Raw genomic sequence first — 14,403 nt, forward strand, 5'->3', positions numbered from 1 at the left:
TGGGTATGGGAGGCAGTCAGTCAACATTTCTCTCTCTCCTTTCCTTTCTCTCAAAAAGCCATGAAAAATGTCCTTGGGTGAGGATTAAAAAAATAAAATGCTAATATGAGAGAAAAATGTTGTCTTGTTATAATTTAATTTTTAAAAAGACACCATTTTCATTAATCACAATTACAAGCATTAAAAATAGATAGTTACTGGCACTCGTAAAGTCTCAGGAAGTAAGATCTCTAGTGCAGTTTTGACCAGAGTGTAACTATGTACACACTTTCTTTCTTTTTAATATTTTATTTATTTATTTTTAGAGACGGGGGAAATGACGGAGACAGAGAGAAAGAGAAACATCAATGTGCAAGAGAAACATCAATTGGTTGCCTCCTGCACACCCTCAACTGGAGATTGGCTTGTAGCCCAGGCATGTGCCCTGATGAGGAATCGAACCAGCAACCTTTCAGTCTGCAGGCCAGCACTCAATCCACTGAGCCACACCAGCCAGGGTTGAACACACTTTCTGAAGAAAAATTTGACAAACTGTAGAAAAAACAATAAACAGTGACAGCCCTTTGATGCATCAATTTTACTCTCAAGAATACATCCTGAGTAAATAAGGATGTGTGCAGCTCTCTTTGGTCTTGGCTGCAGAAGCCAGATGACAAAGGGACATCATCTTTCAGCAAGTGCCACAACATGACTTACACGCTGAGCTGTGCAGTGGCTCAAGGGCCTACCACCTTCAGAAGTATACCTGTGGCAAGAGTGGCTACCTGCAAGTGGAATTGGAAGTATGACTGGGGGGAGTGCCAAAGCTAAACAATGAAACACCACCAGGACTGGTTTCATGGGGCACCTAAAAATTGTATACTGTGGATTCAGGCATGGATTTTTGAAGGAACAATACCTAAACCCAAGAGGACAGCTGTTGCAGCATCCAGTTCATCATAAGGATTTCAATGATTAATCACACAATAAAGATTCTGGGTTTAAAATAAATAAATATGTATGTAAGTAAATAAGGATGTATGCAAAGTTCTAGCTAAAAGGTTATTCACTGAAACTTTGTTTGTAATACATAACAATTAAAAATAACCTAGACTTCCAAACAAGATGGAGGCGTGGGTAGATATGCTTTGCCTCCTTCCCCAACAATAAGAAGGATTACATCTACCTCAAAACTAAAAACAACCAGAACTACCAGAAAATGGAACTGCATGGAAGCCCAACAGGATGAAGAAGTAATACTCTTCCAGAGAGGTAGGAGGGGCAGAGAGGATGCGGTATGGTGGTGGTGGCTGCAGCGGTGGCAGCAAGGCAGTGGCTGTGGCTGGCCAGTGGAAAGGGAAGTCACACATTATAAAAGTCAGAAGGTCACCTAGGGAATGATCCTAGCCCCAGACCAGACCATGCAACTCACAGTTCCAGAGCCTGGGAAAATAGAGCCTCATTGCTTCTGACTGTGAAAATCAGTGTGGGTTGGGGTGGTGGAAGAAACTGCTGGTCTCTCAGCAGAGTCTGTTCATTTAGAGGGCCCCCACTGTCCTAGAACATCTGCAAACCCACCCACACTGGGAACCACAACCAAGGCAACAACTAGAGGGCACCAGTCCCATGCAGGAAGTAGGAGAAGTGCCTAGAAGAGGAGTGAGAGCTGAGCAAGTGGCATTGTTTCCTCTCTGACCCCACCCCCACATACAGTGCCACAACGTGGTGAAATGGGTCACCCAACACTGATGAATACCTAAGGCTTTGCTCCTTACAATGTAACAGGTGTGACAGCTCTACCTAAGACACAGAGGCAAACAAAGGAGGCTGTCAAGTTGAGGAGAGTCAAGGTTCCAGTGGGAGAACTAAGTGACAAGAAGATAGCCAACCTAACAGATGCAGAGTTCAAAACACTGGTGATAATGATGCTCACAGACTTGACAGACGTGACTGAGTACGGCAAATGCATAAGGGAAGAAGTGAAGGCTGTGCTAAGTGAAATGAAGAAAAATCCACACAAAACCAATAGCGAAGGGAAGGAAGCAGCATTCAAATCAATGATTTGGAACACAGGAAGAAATATGCAGTCAACCAGTACAGAATGAGGAAACAAGAATTGAAAAGAAATGTGTACAGGCTTAGGAACTTCTGGGACAACTTTAAATATATCAACATCTGAATCATAAGGGTGCCAGAAGGAGAAGAGGAAGAACAAGAAATTGGAAACTTAATTGAAAAGATAATGAAGGAAAACTTCCCTAATATGGTGAAGGAAATAGACATACAAGTCCAGGAAGCAGAGTCCCAAACAAGATAGACCCAAAGAGGACCACACCAAGACACACCATAATTAAAATGTCAAAGGTTAAAGATAAAGAGAGAATCTTAAAAGCAGCAAGAGAAAAGAATAGAGTAACCTACAAAGGGGTTCTTATAAGACTATAAGCTGATTTCTCAAAAAAAACTTTGCAGGCAAGAATGGACTGGCAAGACATATTCAAAGTGATGAAAAGCAAGGACCTGCAACCTAGATTACTCTACCCAGCAAAGCTATCATTTAGAATGCAATGGCAGATAAAATGCTTCCCAAACAAGGTAAAACTAAAGGAATTCATCATCACCAAGCCATTATTATATGAAATGTCAAAGGTACGTATTTAAGAAAAAGAAGATGATCAAAACTATAGACATTAAAATGACAACAAACTCACAATTATCAACAACTGAATCTAAAAAATAAAAACAAAAACAAATAAGCAAACAACCAGAATAGGAACACAATGACAGGTATGGAGATCATTTGGAGGGTTATCAGGAAGGGAAAGAAAGGAGGAAATGGTGCACAGATTAAGAAGAATAATTGGTAGAACAAAATAGATAGGATGTTAAGAATAGTATAGGAAGGGATGAAGCCAAAGAACTTACACGCATGAGCCATGGACATGAACTAAGGGGAGTGGGATTGCTGGAGGGAAGCAGGGCATTAGGTGGAGGGAAGCAAGGGGGAAAAATTGGGACAACTGTAACAGCATAATCAATAAAATACACTTTAAAAATAACTTAAATGTCTATTAGTTTGGTTCAGTAAATCATACAACAGAATGTTATGCAGACAGCAAAATCACGTGGTGAAAGTATATTTAATGACAAGGAAAGAAGTTCTCAAGATAATAATTGAAGAAAGCAGTTTGTGAAATACTCTACATAGTATGTTTTCCTGTTTTTGTTAAAAATACTGTTTGCATATATACATGTAAAATACATATACATACATTAACATATATTTGGTGGCTGATGTCTTTTTACTTATGTGTGTATAACATTTAAAACTTTATTATCATATTTGTGTTGCTTACATTGCAAAACAAAGTTATTTAAAATAAAATATGAGCATTTCTTGTCTTTTAATATGTATCTTTTTAAAAATTGGATAGCTAACACAAAGTTCACAGTACTTAGTTGATGACCAATAAATTTTAGTTCCTCTCTCTTCTCTAGTGACAGGAGGTATTCAAGCACAAGTCAGAAAATGGCAGGTCTGAAATATAGTTGAAGGAATTTAGGCAACAGATTTGCATCAGATGACCTCTAATGCTCCTTGCAACTCTGACATTTCATTATTAATACACCACCACCACCCCCGTTTACCTCTTTAATTACCTCGGATGATATGAAATATTATATATAGAATATAACTAAACTTTGTATTAATATATTTTTAAATATTTTATTTATTTTTAGAAAGGGGAAGGGAGGGAGAAAGAGAGGGAGAGAAACATCAATGTGTGGTTGCCTCTCATGCACCCCCAACTGGGGACCTGGCCCTCAACCCAGGCATGTGCCCTGCCTGGGAATCGAACCAGTGATTCTTTGGTTCACAGGTCGGCACTCAATCCGCTGAGCCACACCAGCCAGGGCTGTACTTAATATTTAATAGCCACTGTCTTACTAGTACTAGCACTGTAGATTGTGAATGAAGGGGGTTGGTGTGAAAAAAATAATATCAGGCTCAAAGGCGAGTCATGCAAATCCTAGCCCACCTCATAGACAAGTCTCTGGCTTTCTTTCTTTCTTTCTTTTTTTTTTTTTTTTTTTTTTGTGAATGAGCACTGGTCCTTTGGCCTCTGAGCAGAGTCAGTGAGAAGTACAACTTTAAAAACGGGCATTATTTCCCTTTTCTATGGAGCTGCGGATGGGCTGACGCAGAGTGGAGAGCCCTTTCCAACTGCTTGGGAGCGTGGGGACATTCAGGACCTTGGGATTCAGTCAGTAAGGGACGACCGGGGATGAGCCTGAACAAGCACGGAGCGCGAGGCATGCGGGCCTGCCCTCGGGCCTCGCCTGGCCTTCACTGCAAGGCACTGGGACTCGCACTCCCCGCCAGCAGACAGCGGGGTAGCGCACAGAGCCTGTGGAGGGTTCCGCCGGGGTCTCTGGCGTCCCCCACGTGCGCGACGGGGGGCGGGGCGCCAGCTGCGCGCGCGGGGAAGGGGAGGGGCGCGCAGCGTTGTCTAGGTTGAGAGGGCGCTCGTCTTCCTTCCGTCCCAAGGCCCGGCTGGCCCAGCTCCGCCTCTGGCTCGGCCTCTCTCTCCTCTCTGGCCGGCCCTCCCTCCACTCAGCCGTTCCTCCCTGCCTCCTCCTCCTTTTCCTCGGTGAGGCGCTCCTCCAGCAGTCAGGCAGCATGGCGGCTGTGGAGACCCGAGTGTGTGAGACGGACGGCTGCAGCAGCGAGGCCAAGCTCCAGTGTCCCACTTGCATCAAGCTGGGTATCCAGGGCTCGTACTTCTGCTCACAGGTAAGCTGCCCGCTCCGCCGCGGCACTGCCGCCAGTGGCGGCGGACCGTCTCCGCCAGCCCTCGCGGCGGATTAGGACGCGCTCCTCCTCTTCCCCGGGCGGGCGCGCCTGCTGCTCTTCCTCCTTCCCGTTTCACAGCGCTGGCGCCCCCCCTCCCGCCGCCAGCGATCCTCGACCCTGCGGGACTGGGGGCGCTTGCGGGGGCGGGGGTGCAGTCTGTCGCGACCATGTGGGGTGGAAGCGGAAGCAGACTTGCGCGGGGTTGCCGGGACGCCTTGGGGGGCCGCATTTAGGGGTCTGTTCCGGCAACGCGCATTCAGGGGCTCCCAGGTGTGCGGGCTGCCGGACAGGTGGGGACGCCTGGGGAAGGGGGCGGCCATAGCCAAGCGAGTTGCGGCTGCCGCAGCTCCCGGCAGGGCTCCTATGTTGGGTCGCGGGGGGCTTCGGGGCCGGTAGTCACTCTGGTCACGGCGGGATTGGGGTTGAAAGAGACCCGCTGGGTTGCCTGGGGACAGTGGCAGTCGGAGGGAGGAGGAATGCTGGCTCCAGCTCCCACCTCTGTCCTTGTGTTTAACTATCTTGCATTGACACTTAAACAACTTTGAGGGTGATGATGGAGGCAAGTCTGTAATTCATTATTTTCCTTTGGCATCCAAAGTTATTTAGAAAATCACAAATGAATGGTATGAATCACCTTTGCATTCACTGAATTTCCCACTGAGTGGAAAAGACAGTGCCATTAAGGGTTATGCTTTAAGGCTGTAGTGTATTTTAATAAGTTTTGTGCAGTGAGGCAAACCCAGCATTGAATGGGGTCCTGACTAAAGCGTGTGCTCGTGTTTATGTTTACTGAAAGGTAGTAGTGTTCTGGCTGCGTTTCGACACTCAGGATTTGGCAGAGTGGCAGTGGCGTGGCTTTTAGTTGCAGTCAAGAGAGACACATCAATATTCAAATATGAAATTGGTAGTGTCCGGGGGTGGGAGGGGTGGGGAGAAGAGCGTGAACATAAAGTCTGAAGATCAGGTCAGGACCCTGCCCTTGCCAATTACTATGTGATCTTGAACTAGTCAAATTACTTAACCTTTCTGAGCTCCAATTTCGCCATTGTACAGAGGGGAAAATATTTTCCTTACATATATCATAAGGTTGTTTTGAGCCTCCAATTATCCAATGAATATGAAATGCTGGTAAAATCTAAGGCATATTTTTACAGGCCGCCAGTACAATATTATACTGCCATATGTAAAAATATCAGTGAATGGAACAAAAACAAATACATAAGAACAATAAATACAAATAGTATAAATATTTTAAATATATAAACATGAGGATGTGTATAAAATTAACATACAAGTAAAATGCATAAGACAGAAACACTTGTAGATAAGCCATTGTAAGAGATCCTACCTATGTTGTATAGGTCTTGTTTTTAGATAGGGTATGATCCTTGACCTTGTTAGTATCATTTGGAAAAAGTTGCACATGGAGAAGTGTTGTTCATTCTAAAAATAGCAGTGGGGCTACTCAACATAACTAAACCCGGTATATGAGTCCTTTTGTTTCTGTAAAATAATTTTCAGATTCAAATATTTTGAGGCTTATGTGGGACCTAGACTTAAAACAAAAGAACCTACAGTTTCCTTTTGGGAATTGTGTACCATTTGAATAGAATAATGTGGTTTACATTGTGTTTAGGATCAGGTGGAAATTGTGATGCTAAATGAAATAGTATGTACAGACACTTATCTGTTAGGATTTTAAAGATACTATGAAACCATCTTCATCAAGCATAGGTGAAATTAGGCATGGTAGCATTCAGTACAAAGAACATTGGCTCATTGGGGTTTGTAGAAAAATTCCAGCCAATTTGTGAAAACATATAGGGTTTATTCAGTACTGTAGGATTGGAGTTATTTCATGTTGGATTCCACAGGTATATTTCTGGTATCATTGCTATACCTGTAGTCATATATATCCCGAGTTGCTCTCATAGTGTCTCTCTCTTCATTTCTAATAATACTTCCTAAGCTCAGTTTAAAAATTTTTTTCACCAAGTCAGTTGTAGTGGTCTCTTAATGTATTTTCCTACTCTAGTTCCCCACCTTGCAAATACCCACATACACACAAAAAAACAAGCGAACAAAACCTTTTCTACAGGAGTTATTTTTCCCTAGCATAGCACAGTCTGATTATTCTTCCTGTCTACCATAACAAATAGAGTTACCATTGCTTGCAGGATGCTAGTGCTGTAATTAGGGCAACTCTTCTTGGTCCAGTTTTATTCTCTTGCTGTAACCAGAAGCTGTACTTATATTTTTTTCTTCATCCCAAATGTAACCTGTCTTCTGAAACCACAGCTATTCTTTCAGTCCTGGCTTGAAACTTTGATCAAATTACTAATTTTTTCTAATCCGTTTCTACATCTGTGATGAAACTGGGGCTTCTCCTTGCCACTTTTCTGATCATCTTCACTAGGAGTGGTCTGTCTTCCCTGTAGTACTCCTTTCTTCTCTGGTCCCCACGCTGGCTGTCTAGCCAGCTTGTCTTTGGGAATAAACTGAGAACAACACTACAAAAAGCGGTCACAGAAGAGAGCTTTTCCCAGTTACTCTGCCACACCACCTTGTTTATTTCCTTTATAATTTATACAATGTGTATCTTCTTTGTTTTCTTATTTATCTGTTTTTCAGTTTCTGAATGAGGTGAGCTTCATGAATAAAGTTATCTTGTTCACTGCCCTATGGTCATTTTTCAACACGTTTTGTATGCAGTAGGTGGTCAATAAAATTTTTTTAGTGTGTGTTAATAGTTACACTTATAGAAAACAGTTGAAGGCTGTTTATCAAACAAATTATTAATGTCACTATTTTGACTTAGGAATTTAAATTCTAGAAAATAAAGAAAATTTCAGGGCTGAGCACAGACTCATTGGAGTTTCGGAATGAACTATACTTATATTCCACTTGACCTTGTAAAAAGAAGCATCATTTGGTTGGCAGGTAATCAACACTAGAACAAGTCTTTAACTGAGTTACTTTTTTAGAGATTGAAAGGCCATTGGAAGTAGATATGAGCTCATGTGGTTCATGTAGTTTGTGGATAGAAGTTTTAGTATCCCCCTTTTCCTAAGTCTTTTTCAGGGTTGGCATACTTGCAGAAATTTTAGTTTGGTCTTAGTGAATTTGGTGGGGGTGACATACGTAATACATGTAAATGTTAGGAAGGAGAAGCAGTAGCATGGTAACTCCTGTATTAATGAGGAATTGTCTTTGGTATTAATAGCAAACCTATTTAGTAGACATATATAGGTAGGAATACTTTACACAGCAACCATTGGTATTCTCTGCACATTAAAATTTTAATGTAATGAAATATAAATATAATTATACTCTTTCTCCTTACCTAATAGTTTTAACATGAAGCATTTGATTATTCATGTTTGAGCAGGCAGTGCTCCCAGCTCAACAATTATAAGTCTTTTTATTTTGATTTCTTTGATTGGTATCAGTCTTGTGTCTGGCTTTGAATAAAGAATAACTCAGTATATCCTAAAAGTTAGGCCTGCCTTGGTCAACATATGTGTTTGGCAGCTATATAGTTGAACCCAAGGGAAGGACCTTGGGAAACCTCCAAATTACACATTGCAAATAAGTTCTCTCCTCACCCCACTGTTCACTATAGCTAAGCCTGTGGACAGGTGAATGGATAAAATGTGGTATAAACTTGCAATGGAATACCATTCAGCCTTTAAAAAGAAGGAAATTCTGCAATATGCCACAGCATGGATGAAACTTGAGGACATTATACTAAGTGAAATAAACTAGTCATAGAAAAACAAATACTACATGACTTAACTTACATGAGGTATCTAAAATAGCCTCCTCACATAACCACACCAAAATTAAAACTAAATTTGGAACAACCATCACTCAGAACCATCAGAAATCAGTTCAATGGAAATTTGACAACTGTGGATTAAAGAAACCACATCTATCCAGACTGGTAGGAGGGGTGGAGACATGGAGATGCAGAACAGGCTCGTTCCACACCCATGTGTGGTGGATAAAAATTTGGGAGGGATATCTCAAGAGCTAGGACTACCAGGCCCCCTCGCCCAGGGTTCCAGTGCTAGGAAGATAAGTCCCCATAACTTCTGGCTGCAAAAACCAGCAGAGATTGAGTTGGTGGAAGAAACCTCTGGCATCCCAAGCAGTTGCTCTTAAAGAACCTGCACACAGACTTACTTAGACTCATTCCCCATTAGCTCCAGTACCAGGGTAGCAGCTTGAAAGGCACCAGCAGCATACTGAAGTGTCTTGCCTCAGGGAGAGAGCTAAGGGACAGTTTTCTCCCAGACAGAAAGGTGAGCAGAGGCAGTTGTTCCTGTTCTGAATCCTCCCCTCACAGGGCTGGCAGGTGGGTGCCTTACCTGAGACTCCATCAACCTGGCTAACACTGTTTGCCTTGCCCTGGAAATCCCCCGAGGCTCTGCCCCACCCAATTTATGGGCTCCCCCAAGCAGTTGACAGTCGCTTTTCCATATGAATAACTGGCCTTGACTCATGCTTCATAACTTCCTAAATTCTATCAAACAAGCATCAGTGGCCTCAGTGAGCTCCCAGCTCCCAGCCCCTAGCCACGATACATCTTGCTAAGTGGCCCCAGGCGCAGCACTAACAGCAGCCAGCCTAGGTTCACAGCTTGGCTTTGCCTGGGAACCTCCAAGTCAAGCACAAGTTGCAGCCATCTGCAGAATTGCTTTGTGGCTTATGCAGGATGGTCCCAGGCAGAACACAGGTTGGGGCTGACCGTGGCCTGCACGATATGGTAAACCCTGGAGCTTGCACACCTAATGGACTGCTATAGACCACGTTGGAGCACCACCACCTTGTCCCAGCACAGCTGATCCTCCACGGAGGGTGGAGGTTGGTGGTCAGTGGTCACAGCCAGTTGTTGCAGCTGACTGGCTGGGGTAAATCCCTCCTCTTGACCTGCTAACAGCAATCAAGGCTCAATTACAAGAGGAGGGTATACTCAGCCCACATGGAGGGTTTACCTCGAGTATCCAGTTTGGGTGATAGGGGAGGCTGTGCCACTGGACTATACGACACCTACTACATTAGGCCACGCTACAAAGACAGGGTGTCATAGCAGCTCTACCTAATACATAGAAACAAACAGAGGCTACCAAAACAAGGAGACAAAGAAACATGGGCCAAATGAAAGAATAGATTTAAACTCCAGAAAAAGAATAAACAAAATGGAGATAAGCAATCTGTTAGATGCAGGTTTCAAAAACACTGGTTATAATGATGCACAAGGAAATTAGTGAGGACCTCAATAGCATAAAAAAGATCCAGTCAGAAACAAAGGGTACACTAATTGAAATAAAGCACAATTTATAGGGAAAGAACAGTAGAGTGGATGAAGCTGAGAATCAAATCAGCATTTGGAATATAAGGAAGCAAAAACAACCAATCAGAGCAACAAGAAGAAAAAAGAATCTAAAAAAACTTCCCAAAACCCAAGGATCGTGTAAGCAGCCTCTAGGACAACATCAAGTGGTCCAACATTTGCATTATAGGGGTACCAGAAGGAGAAGAGAAAGAGCAAGAAATTGGAAATCTATTTGGAAAAATAATGAAAGAAAACTTCTCTAATTTGGTGAAGGAAATAGACATGCAAGTCCAGGAAGCACAGAGTCCCAACCGAGATGAATGCAGAGAGGCCCATTCCAAGACTCATCATAATTAAATGCCAAAGGTTAAAGATAAAGAGAATCTTAAAAGCAGCAGGAGTAAAGCAGTTAATTACCTACAAAGGAGTTTCCGTAAGACTGTTAGCTGATTTCTCAAAAGAAACTTTTCAGACTAGTAGCGATTGGCAAGAAATATTCAAAATCATGAAAAGCAGAGACCTGCAGCCAAGATTGCTCTATCCAACAAAGCTATCATTTAGAATGGAAAGGCAGATAAAGAGCTTCCCAGACAAGAAAAAACTTAAGAGTTCATCATCACCAAACCATTATTATATGAAATGTTAAAGAGACTTATTTAAGAAAAAGAAAGTCAATACTATCAATAATCAAGTGATAACTAATACATATCTATCAACAATTAAAAAAAAAAAACAAATCTAAGGAAACGAAGAACAGAGACAGAATCATGGATATGGAGAGTGTTTTGGTGATTGCCAGATTGGGAGGGAGTATGGGGTAATGGGTGAAGAGGTGAGGGGATTAAGAAGTACAAATAGGTAGTTACAGAATAGCCATGGGGATGTAAAGTACAATACAGGAAATGGAGTAGCCAAAGAACTTAATGCACATGACCCATGAACATGAACAAAGGTGTGGGTATTGCCGGGAAGGATCGGGGTTGCTGGGTGGAGGGCAGCAAAAGGGGAAAAATGGGGATAACTATAATAGCATAATCAATAAAATATAACTTAAAAAAAAGCTTCTCTCCCCTTTTTGTCCCCAGGAACTTATTTTATTGCAAAGTTCAGTAGGGACTGCTTCCTGATATAACCGAGCTGTGCTTTGCCTGTTGGATAACATTCCTAAGAACCCTGTCAGCTGGAGTCTGCTAATGTGGCATTTACCTGCATCATAAGCTCATGCCTTTGAAGAGTGGGTAGGATATAAATGATAAGTGAAATTATGCCTTTAGCAATTTCCTTATCATCTTAAAGTGGGAGGCAGCAGAGACTTCTCCATATTGTGAAACTGAATTTAATGATTCTATCTAAAAGTTGCAAAAGGACCACCCTTTGCCTCAGATTTTGAAGATTAAGCCTGTATTATTCATCAAGCTATGAATTTAAATTATTCAGTAAAATAGATAAATGTACGGCTTTTTACATTGCAGTTTATTTTTCCCTTGAATAGGGCATGACTTTTTCAAATAGAATTTAGTTTATTCCTGTTTATTTCACTAATTGGTGTTAGTGATGGGGTTGACTGTTTCAATACTGCTAACTTTGCATTGTTTACTTAAATGTAGAGAAAAATATAAATGTAGTTATTGCATTACATGAGTAATTTAATATTAATTTTGATTTGAGGTTTTAAGTACCTTAAAGTCAGGATTTACATGTAAGTAATTTTTTTTATTAAATTGTTTTTATTACATATTGAGTAAGAATAAAAAACTAATATATCATCCATAATGATACAGTAGACACATGATACAGTAAATGTCTGTATACTAACCACCTAACTTACTAAAAAGAATATTACTAGTAAAACAATAAAACCAGAAGGCTCCTATGTGTTCTTTACCTGAGGTACTCCCTTATCCTGAATTTTGTATTTACCGTTCATTTCCTTTTCCTTAGATTTTATTTCCTAAATAATGCATTGTTTAGTCTTGATGTTTTTAAATTTTTATAAATGAAATCACTGCAAGTATTCTTCAGCAACTTTTCTTTAACATCATGTTCTTGAGATTCATCCACATTGCACATAGCTCTAGTTCATTCATTTTTATTGCTGTATGGTATTCCAATGAATTTATTCATCCCTTTGTTAATGGAATTTTGGGTTGTTTCAGGTGTCTGCTGTTATAAACAGTGCGGCTCTCAATGCTCTTGTACCTAACTCCTGGCATCTGTGTGTGAGCTTCTCTTGGGTATACACCTAGGAGAAAAATTTGGGTCATAGGATATGTATGTGTTCAGCTTTACTTTGGTGGTGCCAAATTGTTTTCCAGTGTGACTGTATTTATACTCCCATCATCAGAAACTTTTTATTGGTCTTCTGTGTTACTTTTGAATAATATTTATTGGGCTATTTTCGTATCTGTAAACTTGCAAAAATGTAACTTCTCAACGAGCTTGTGGCTCCTTGTACTGACAAAGTATTTTAAAAAGACAAGGAGGTGCTAAGTGAAACTTACAGACAAGGAATTATTTTTCTTTGATTATTTTACAACTTCATTGTTTCCCTAGATTTTTATTGTGAACAATTTTTAACATAGAAAAGTTTAAAGAAGACTATTATAACTAATCACAGTATACCCATCACATAAATTAACATTTGCTCTATTTGCTTTATTTATGTGTGCTTGTGTGTATTGCATTTGTTTATCTTTTTATTGAAACATTGGAGAATAAGTCACAGTTAGTATGCTAACCACACCTCTTAAATATTCAGCATGCACTTTCTAATGAAAAAGACATTTTTCTTAACTACAATATCATTGTTACAACAAAAGAAAATTCATCTCACGGTCCTCTTCAACTTCCTCAGTTATCCTCCAGGCATCTTTAATAGTTGTTGTAAGAACGGTGTCGCTCAGAGAACCGTGAGGAGGCAGCGAGCAGAAGAAAAGGAGTTTATTTAAGGAAATTAACAAGGGGGGAGGAAGCCGTCCCACCAATGGCCTGACTCCGGGGTCCTAGGGAAGGAGGGGCTGTTTTATAGGCGGAAGAAAAAAGAAACTATTGAATTCAGTTGTTATCTTGCTGCTGTGAGTCTAGGGCTCATCAAAGCCAAATGGAGCTCCGATTGATGTACCCTACTATCATGGGAAACTCCCAGACAGCTGCAGGTGGGCGGTGGGCAGGGGGTGGGGGGTATGGCATGGGAACCAAGGCTGTCAGTTGTATTTTTTGTTTTGTTTAGTTTTGTTCTTTTTTGAAATCAAGATTCTACCAAAGCTCACAAATAGCATTTAGTTGTTGTGTCTTTGTCTTTTCTAAATTAGAACAGTCGTCTCATCTTTATTTCTCTGATACTCATGTTTTGAAGAGACTAGTCAGTTGACTTGTATAATGTCATACATTTTCAATGATCATTTCCTCATATCTTTTTTAAAAAAGATTGTATTTATTTTTAGACAGAGGGGAATGGAGAGAGAAAGAGAGGGAGAGATACATCAGTGTGAGAGAAAACATCAATTAGTCGCCTCTTGCACATGTCCCGACTGCAGACGGAACCTGCAACTCAAGCATGTGCCTGGACTAGGGCCTGAACCGGTGACCTTTTTCTCTGCAGAACAATACCCAGCCAACTGAGCCACACCAGTCAGGGCTCCTCATAGTGTCTTTAAATTGTTTTTTCACCTCTGTATTTTCTGTAAGCCAAAAATTAGGTCCAAAGACCTAATTAGATTCTGCCAAGATTCACTTGACAAGAAGACTCATAGGTGATGCTGTGTATTTCATATTATATCACCTTAGGAGGCATAGAATGAATGCATCGTTGTCCAGTGGTACTAAACTTGATCACAGGAGGCTGTGACCAGGTCACCTTTGTGAACATGATTTTCACTTTGCAATTGCCTTGTAATCTGTAGGATGATACTTTGGTATTATGAGTATACACATTTCCCCAACAGTCTTTCTCCTAGTGGTTTTAGTATCCTTGATGATTTTTGTCTGATAATTATTTCAGTGTGGGTTACCAAAGGTGATTACCACCCCCAGTCAGTCCCCCATTGTCATTTAATAGATGATTATTTTTACCTATAAGAAAGAGTTTTCCCCTATCAACTGGTGAATAAACTGTGTTCCACCTAAAAATGGCAGTATAATATTCCTATTAAAAAGATATGTAATGGTAATATACCAGTCACTTCCAGTGGTTACAAATGTTTATTGTTGTTTTCTCATTTTTCAGCCAAAG

At 41.1% G+C, this 14,403-nt stretch overlaps 1 protein-coding gene and 1 pseudogene across 1 annotated transcript in view; both read left to right on the forward strand.

Annotated features, from left to right (window-relative positions):
• Window positions 1-610: 610 nt before the first annotated feature.
• LOC150019329 (large ribosomal subunit protein eL37-like) lies at window positions 611-942 on the forward strand (annotated as a pseudogene).
• A 3,559-nt stretch (window positions 943-4,501) lies between these two features.
• Window positions 4,502-14,403, forward strand: part of METAP1 (methionyl aminopeptidase 1) — a 78,693-nt gene continuing 68,791 nt past the window's right edge. The window contains exon 1 of the mRNA XM_090266328.1: window positions 4,502-4,774. Within this exon, the coding sequence (XP_090122454.1) occupies window positions 4,661-4,774 (114 nt within the window). The 5' untranslated portion in view covers window positions 4,502-4,660. The remainder of the gene's footprint in view (window positions 4,775-14,403) is intronic.

Source organism: Furipterus horrens, unplaced genomic scaffold, assembly GCF_987537825.1.
Source record: "Furipterus horrens unplaced genomic scaffold, mFurHor1.1.pri manual_scaffold_2, whole genome shotgun sequence".
NCBI classification, from domain to species: Eukaryota; Metazoa; Chordata; class Mammalia; order Chiroptera; family Furipteridae; genus Furipterus; species Furipterus horrens.